Source organism: Microcaecilia unicolor, chromosome 14, assembly GCF_901765095.1.
Source record: "Microcaecilia unicolor chromosome 14, aMicUni1.1, whole genome shotgun sequence".
Lineage (NCBI taxonomy): Eukaryota > Metazoa > Chordata > Amphibia > Gymnophiona > Siphonopidae > Microcaecilia > Microcaecilia unicolor.
The window spans coordinates 32246185-32255234 of record NC_044044.1 but is presented as its reverse complement, the minus strand read 5'-3'; the positions used below and the strand labels follow the sequence as shown (position 1 = coordinate 32255234).

Genomic DNA, 9050 nt, shown 5'->3' with positions numbered 1-9050 from the left:
TCCACTGAACACCTCCAGCAATAAAATGATCCGTAGCTGTCTGGAAAGTCTTTAATCTTTATTGTTGATTTATCTATTTATTACATTTGTACCCCGCTCTTTCCCACATAAAGTAGGTTCAGTGCGGCTTACATAGTAAAAGAAAGCAACTTACACGGTAGAGAATAAAGCAAAACAAGGAAATGTAGGAAGAGTATTATAAACTGTGATGATCATAACTACTTCCATTGTGCAAAGCTTTACAAAGGACATGTGAAAAGAATATTATGAACTGAGGAAAAGTGGCAACAGGGCCCTGGAATAAATGAATACTGTTCGGGCAAAGCAATTCCCAGTATAAAGCATTTTCCCCAGCTTTGTCACATGTGGTGTACTTAACTTTTTTTAAACTTGTTTGATCTTGGGTGAACACTGCTACTGTAAAATAAAGCCTTTAAAAGGGATAAAAAGTTTGGTTATCTGTAACTTTATCTCCCCAGTTATGCTGTAACCACTAGCTGGGTTTTTTTTTAATAGATGCTGTATATTTGCAGGGAGGTTGATTCATTTTGCTATTAAAATTTGATGTGTGACAAATAGTGGTCTGTTTTGTTGTTCATGGATAATGTTGTGGCAGTAGAAGATAGAAGATCAGAAGGGACTGCAGACATGAACAGTTGCATCGTAGATCTACCTCAGTAGAACATCAGGAGACCAACAGCAGTGACTTCAATCAGGGAAGGGTGTATTGGGTTAACAACATTCAGTAATCAAACCAGTAACAACACAGTTTGTATGTTCAAATCAAAGTACAATCAAACCAGTAGCAAATTATGAGGCTGCCACGCTGTAGGTCAACCTTCTGCGGATCGATTTAGAGCAACATAATCTTATACTCAATCTGCAGAAAATTAAACATGGGGGGTTAACTGGTCAGCAGACACTGTTACCTGGTTAAACCCTGCTGAACTGGCCATCCTCTGATGTTTAATGATGTTTAACCAGGATTGCCTCTCAATATCAGCTGTAAGTGGACATTTTCTCACCTAAACTACCCACCGCACCCCACCCCACCCACTGGGGCAGAGTATTAGGAAAATCTCTAAGCAGTTTTTTCCAGACACCATATAATTGCAGTGCCCATAAAGATTGCAATTGTTTGATCTTTGAAAATATATTGGTCCAAAGTATTTTGTAATAGTAATAATATTTGTAATAATAGTACATATGTTTTGAGGTAATTTGGAAAAATTTTAGGTGATTTTTCTTCTGGACACCATGACCTTAGCCAGTTAGTAGACAAAGATTACTGCTAAGCAGCTAAGTATTTGGATAAAGTCTAGCAAACCTGAAAAAGTTAGAAAAGTTTTTTTCTTGGCCAACCAGGTAATGGACTGAATATCAACATAAATATTTGCCTGATCCTGCTCCCAAACCCTCCTTCCCAAGAAATTCCCCCCCCCTTGCTTCCCACCTCCACAAGAGATCTTCCCTCATGATTCCCCCTATCTGACTTCATCTTTCCCCTGAATCTACCCCACCCCCCAAAACAGCCACAATCCCAGACCCACACCCACTCCAAGCCCAGTAGGCGCTTTTACAAAGTGACAGTAAACCCAACACGGACTTACTGCATTGCCAATCTGGAGCTACCACCGGTCTAACAAGGCCACTGGTGATAGTTCCATCCCCAGCATGCCGTACTTTTGGCAGTAACTTCCAGGTTAGCACAGGAGCCCTTACCACCTCCTCAGTGGGTAAGTGCTCCCCTACCCCCCATATGGTCACACAGTAAGTGAAATCTTATCGCATGGCCATTTCTTTTTTCAGCCTTTTTACCCTCTGCAGTAAAAAGGGCCCCAGCGTACGTCAAATACAGCCCCCGTCCCTAGCACAGAGCCATTTTTACCACAGCTTGGTAAAAGGACCCCTTAGGTTCCCTGGTTGAAAATGAGCCCCACAGCATCTTGAGCTTGATCTAAAGGTGCAGCAATAGACCAGATAATGCAATGCAGTGGTGCAACCTGTCTATGCCTTGGGGATTATAGGGTGGAAGCATCCATTCTCCTGGACAGATTTCCAAATATATGGGAGCCAGATCATCCGTGTAGCTGGAGTCTGAATTCCTAACTTGTTAATCACCATGGATGAGGGAAGGGTAGGAGGAGAATTAAAACTGACAATGGCCTTAGCACATGGCAAAGACCCACTCTAAGGCTAGCACAGGCCACTTTTAGAACAGCTTAGTAAAAGGACCCCTTAATTTGTGCCTGTCCAGAAACACCGAACATGAAACAGATGATGACCATGAACACCTCCTTGTTCCTGCAGGCTAGACCTCTCCCTGTGCACAAGAGCATCCCTTGGCTCTGCTCACTGCTGTACCACAGACTTCCACTAGGGGTCATCAGACACAGTCCCTCCAAAGTTTCACTACCTCCCCCTCCCGATATCTTGCATTATCCCCCTCGATTTCTGCTCCCCAAATAAAGACTTTTATATACTGAATTTTAGCCACTGGGCATTTAAGAAACAGAGCTGATTTCTGGGGAATGTGGTTATTGCTATTAACTACAGAAACATTCTTTCAGAAGGAACTAATGGGAAGGGACCCTGCATTAAAATTGCTGAGGTGCCCTTTTAAAGGGGAAAGGGAAATGGGACTTGATATAGGTAATTATTTTGTACCTCTAACCTCATCCCTATTCCTCTACTCCCCTCCTCTTCTCTGCCCTTCTCTTGCACCCTATGGAATGCCCACTCTATCTGCAACAAACTTCCCTATCTCCATGACCTCTTTATCTCGTGTCACCTCCATCTGCTCGCCATAACAGAAACCTGGCTCTGCCCTGATGACTCTGCTTCAGTCTCAGCCCTCTGCCATGGCGGTTATCTATTTTCACAAACTCCTCGCCCTGCTGGTTGGGGGGCGTTGTTGGACTACTTCTCTCTCCCTCCTTCAGATTTCAACCCCTTCTTCCACCTCAGTCTCACTGTTTCTCCTCCTTTGAGGTCCACCCTATCCGCCTTTTCTCTCCTCTGCCTCTTCGAATAGTGGTCATTTATCGTACCCCTGATAAGTCCCTTTCATCCTTTCTCAGTAACTTTGACGCCTGGCTTGCCTTCTTCCATGATCCTTCCTCCCCCTTTCTCATCCTTGGTGACTTTAATATTCCTGCTAATGATCCTTCTAACTCTTATATTTCCAAGTTACTCGCTTTAACATCCTCCTTTAATCTCCAACTATGCTCCACCTCCTCCACTCATCAAAATGGTCACTGTCTTGATCTCATCTTCTCCTCCAACTGTTCACCCTCTAGTTTTCTTGCCTCTGATCTTCCTCTCTCTGATCACCATCTTATAACTTTCACACTTAAATCTCCTCCCTCCCAGTCCCATCCTATCTTATCTAATTTCTCTAGGAATCTTCATGATATTGACCCTTCATCTCTATCCTCCCATGTTTCAAACCTCCTCTCTACTGTGGCACCATCCACGTCTGTCAAGGAGGCTGTTTCTTCTTACAACAATATTCTATCCTCTGCCTTAGACACTCTTGCACCTTTGATGACCCGCCCTATAAAGCGTACAAAACCCAAACCTTGGCTGAATTCTAATATCCGCTACCTACGTTCCTGTACCCGCTCCGCCGAACGCCTCTGGCGGAAATCTCGGGCCCTTGCTGATTTCTTACACTTTAAGTTCATGCTGACCTCCTTCCAATCTGCTCTTTTACGCGCCAAATAGGATTATTATATCCAACTGGCTAACTCTCTTGGCTCTAACCCTCGAGTTCTCTTCACCACATTGAACTCTCTCCTCAAGGTGCCCCTCCCCCTACTCCCCCTTCATTATCTCCTCAGACCCTTGCTGAATTCTTTCATGACAAGGTTCAAAAGATAAACCTTGAATTCTCTACCTCGCCACTTCTCCCTCCACTAGTCCGTTCCCCTCTCTCTCCTTCCCCTCAGTCCTTTTCCTCCTTTCCTGAAGTTACTATTGAGGAAACTACACTTCTCCTTTCTTCCTCAAAATGTACCACCTGTTCCTCTGATCCCATTCCCACCCACCTTCTTAATGCCATCTCTCCTGCTCTTATTCCTTTTATCTGTCACATTCTCAACCTCTCACTTTCCACTGTGACTGTCCCTGCTGCCTTTAAACATGCAGTGGTCACACCTCTCCTTAAGAAGCCTTCACTCGACCCTACTAGTTCCTCTAATTACCGACCCATCTCCCTCCTCCCTTTTCTCTCCAAATTACTTGAGCGTGCTGTTCACCACCGCTGCCTTGATTTTCTCTCCTCATATGCTATTATTGACCCACTACAATCTGGTTTTCGCCCTCTCCACTCAACCGAAACTGCGCTCACTAAAGTCTCCAATGACCTATTACTGGCTAAATCCAGAGGTCTCTATTCCATCCTCATTCTTCTTGATCTTTCCGCCGCTTTTGACACTGTCGATCACAGCATACTCTTCGATACCCTGTCCTCACTTGGATTCCAGGGCTCTGTCCTTTCCTAGTTCTCTTCCTACCTCTTCATCCGCACCTTCAGTGTTCACTCTGGCAGATCCTCTTCTACTTCTATCCCTCTGCCTGTCGGCGTACCACAGGGTTCTGTTCTTGGTCCCCTCCTCTTTTCTATCTACACTTCTTCCCTTGGTTCATTAATCTCAACCCATGGCTTTTCCTACCATCTCTATGCTGATGACTTCCAAATCTACCTTTCTACCCCTGATATCTCACCTTGCATCCAAACCAAAGTTTCAGCGTGCTTGTCTGACATTGCTGTCTGGATGTGTCAATGCCACCTGAAATTAAACATGACGAAAACCGAGCTTCTCATTTTTCCCCCCAAACCCACCTCCCCGCTCCCCCCGTTTTCTATTTCTGTTGATGGCTCTCTCATTCTCCCTGTCTCTTCAGCTCGTAACCTTGGGGTCATATTTGACGCCTCTCTCTCATTCTCTACTCATATCCAGCAGATCACCAAGACCTGTTGTTTTTTTCCTTACAACATCCGTAAAATCTGCCCCTTTCTTTCTGAACACTCTACCAGAACCCTCATCCACACCCTTGTCACCTCTCGTTTAGATTACTGCAATCTGCTTCTTGCTGGCCTCCCATTTAGTCACCCCTCCCCTCTCCAGTCGGTTCAAATCTCTGCTGCCCATCTCGTCTTCCGCCAGGGTCGCTTTACTCATACTACCCCTCTCCTCAGGTCGCTTCACTGGCTCCCTATCCATTTTCGCATCCTGTTTAAACTTCTTCTGCTAACCTATAAATGTATTCACTCTGCTGCTCCCCAGTATCTCTCCACACTCCCCTTCCCGTGCACTCCGTTCCATGGATAAATCCTTCTTATCTGTTCCCTTCTCCACTACTGCCAACACCAGACTTTGCTCCTTCTGTCTCGCTGCACCCTACACCTGGAATAGACTTCCTGAGCCCCTATATATTGCCCCATCCTTGACCATCTTTAAATCTAGATTGAAAGCCCACCTCTTTGACATTGCTTTTGACTTGTAACCACTCGTTTCCACCTACCCTACTCTCCTCTCTTTCCTCTACACATTAATTGATTTGCTTACTTTATTTTTTGTCTATTAGATTGTAAGCTCTTTGAGCAGGGACTGTCTTTCTTCTATGTTTGTGCAGAGCTGCGTACGCTTTGTAGCGCTATAAAAATGCTAAATAGTAGTAGTAGTATCTGGGGTAATGGAGGGTTAAGTGATTTGCCCAGTGTCAGAAGGAGCTGCAATGGAAATCAAACCTAGTTCCCCAGGATCAAAGTCCGCTGCACTAGCCACCAGGCTACTCCTCCACTTCTCTACTCCTCCCCAAAGGTGTGGGAGGGTTAACGCACAGGTAGTGCATGCCTAATCAGCACTACAGCCGGGGTAGCACGTTCGCCAGACAGTAATTCCAATTTTGGCACACTCAATCCCACAGTAGAAAATAATTTTCTACTTTCTACTTCGGGAGGCGTTCCCGGCAATAACCGGCAAAGCCTCCACTTTGGCGCATGCTGCATGGTTACCGCATGGGTAGCACATGAGCCCCTCACCACTAGGTCAATGGGTGGCGGTAAGGACTCAGACGGTAAATAGGCACACACTAGTTTTAATTTTAGCGCAGGCCCATTAAAAAATTAGCCTTTTTCCCAGTCATGGTAAATAATGGCCCAGCATGCATCTGAAAGACACGACCCACACTACCTCAGGCCACTTTTTACCTCGGCTTTCTAAAAGGACCCAAGAATTATTCCCACACTTCCTCAGGCCACTTTTTACCTCGGCTTTCTAAAAGGACCCAAGATTTATTCCCACACTACCTCAGGCCACTTTTTACCTCGGCTTTCTAAAAGGACCCAAGAATTATTCCCACACTACCTCAGGCCACTTTTACCTCGGTTCTCTAAAAGGACCCCTGAATTATTCTCACACTACCTCAGGCCACTTTTTACCTCAGCTTTCTAAAAGGACCCAAGAATTATTCCCACACTACCTCAGGCCACTTTTTACCTCGGCTTTCTAAAAAGACCCCTGAATTATTCCCACATCATATTTATCCCGTTCTAAATTACTTTCCTTTAGTTTCCAAAAAAATAAAATAAAATTAGACAAAAGAATAAGACAGAAAAGCTGAGATGAAAAACTCCATTAAAAGTTAGCAAGGAATCCCTGACTATTTCATACTCCCTGTGGCTTTGCCTCTGCTCTTCTAGTTGCAAAACAACGCACGGTCCCTCGAAGAAACAGAGCAGATTCTACAGCCAGGGCTAGTGACTCTTCAGTGCTGTTTCATTGTCTTCGGATACTGGTCCCAAATGGTTTTGCAAAGACATTTAAGTATCCCTGAGCCCGAGCTCTACAGGAACATTGGTGAAGGAGGAAAGGAGCTGGTCCTTGACATGTAAAAGGAAGCAATGCCATTATGTAAGTGTATTGCAACTTTTATCAAAGTTTGGTTCAATGTTGTCTCTTTGAAAATTACAACAAAAATGAATAATGTTTGGCCAAGTAATTTCAAAATCAATCTCATGCTTTTACTTTATGGAATACTGAAATTAGTCATTTTTCCAGAGAAAGAAATGGTCAATGTTTTTGGAGGTTTATTGGTGTGTCTTTAGCGTGTTCTAATACGTTACCATGCCTACAGCGTGTCTTAGTAAACAGGGCCATTAGAGGGTCTTTTACTAAGACCCCTGTCCTATTCCTGTGGGTGGTCTTAGGCCCCCTTTTACTAAGGTTCACTAGCGGTTTTAGCGCAACCTAAACATAAGCACACGCTAAAAGCTAGACATGCCCATATGTTCTATGGATGTGTCTAACAAAGGCACGCTAATTATTAGTATGTGATAAAAAATAAAGGGATCCTTAGTCTTTGTTTAGCCCCATGGAGTATGTTTCATTTCTGAATACGGAATTTGTTAAGAATATCTTAATATAACAAAATTTAAAATGTAAAGAGTAAAATGGGTTTTTTTAATTAAAGAACAATTTGTTGTTCATCCCTAGATCATGTGAATGTGTGATTGAATAAATATTGATCTAGTTAAGGTTTATATTTAATAAAACTTACTATTTTTACTGTTTGAGTTTTTTTGTAAAATAAGGACCATATTGTATACCCAGTGCCCTACTGAAGCATTGACATCTTGTAATGCTTCCTTCTTCAATCTGGTTCTGTGTAAAAAGCTTTCTGATTTCTCTGTGTTGTCTCTTTTCTTCCTCCCTCAGCAATTCATGAGTATCACGGACATGCAGAGGGGAAACCAAACCCAGGTCACGGAGTTTATCATCCTGGGGTTCTCGGAATATCCAAACCTTCAGGTACTGCTCTTCATTGTGTTTCTGTGTATCTACCTGGTCACCTTAATGGGAAATCTCACTATTTTGACACTAATGTCCATTGATTTGCGCCTCCACACACCCATGTACTTCTTCCTCTGCAATCTAGGCATCTTGGATATCTGTTTAACTTCCTGCACTCTCCCAAAAATGCTCTCAATTTTCTTAATGGGCAACAATAGAATTTCTTTTGTGGGATGCATGACACAACTCTATCTGCTCATGTCCTTCACCAGTGTGGAATTCTATTTGCTCACTGCCATGGCCTTTGATCGTTACGTGGCCATCTGCAACCCCTTACGCTACACAGTCATCATGAACAAGAGGCTCTGTGCCCTGCTGTCTCTCATTTCTTGGGCTATTGGATTTTTGGATCCTCTTACACAAAGTTTGTCCATTTCTTATTCCTCATTCTGTGGGCACAATATGATTGACCATTTTTTCTGTGATTTCCAGACCATAATGCAACTCTCGTGCAGTGATACCTCTTCTATTAAACTGATGATGAAAACCCTAAATTTGTCTCTGGTCATGGTGTCCCTGGTCCTCACTCTGACGTCCTACTGCTATATCATTTCTTCCATATTGAAAATGAAGTCCGTGAAGGGGAGGTACAAGGTCTTCTCCACCTGTTCATCACACCTGACCGTTGTTAGTATGTACTATGGGTCAGCAATATTTGTGTATTTGACCCCCATCTCAGAGAGCACAAGGTCAGTTCACAAACTCTTAGATACATCATACAGTACTGTGATCCCTATGATGAACCCCATCATTTACAGTCTAAGGAACAAAGATATTAAAGCTGCCCTGAAGAAGGGGATGGAGGGCAGAACAGGGGGTTAAGAAATTGGGTCAATACATGTTAGAATGTGAATGATATAAAATTAAGCTGAAGTAGAATTTCTAGCAATAATTAAGAAGAGGAAGCTTTATGAAAAAGAAACAAAAAAAGAGAATTGAGTTGAGAATTCCTGATGTTTCATCAAATGTTTTGATTTCAGAGAAGATTCCAGAGTTTTCAAAACAATTATATCATCTCCACCTTTCCACTGAACACCTCCAGCAATAAAATGATCCGTAGCTGTCTGGAAAGTCTTTAATCTTTATTGTTGATTTATCTATTTATTACATTTGTACCCCGCTCTTTCCCACATACAGTAGGTTCAGTGTGGCTTACATAGTAAAAGAAAGCATCTTACATTGTGCAAAGCT

The 9050-nt window shown here is 43.2% G+C and overlaps 1 protein-coding gene across 1 annotated transcript; it reads left to right on the top strand.

Annotated features, from left to right (window-relative positions):
* Positions 1-8096: 8096 nt before the first annotated feature.
* On the top strand, positions 8097-8681 carry LOC115457374 (olfactory receptor 473-like). Its single transcript, XM_030186792.1, has one exon. The coding sequence runs from the start codon at positions 8097-8099 to the stop codon at positions 8679-8681; it is 585 nt and encodes a 194-aa protein (XP_030042652.1).
* The last annotated feature ends 369 nt before the right edge of the window (positions 8682-9050 follow it).

Coding starts and splice junctions, on each gene's coding strand:
- LOC115457374 (XM_030186792.1), top strand. CDS start 8,097: ATGGCCTTTGATCGTTACGTGGCCATCTGCAACCCCTTACGCTACACA.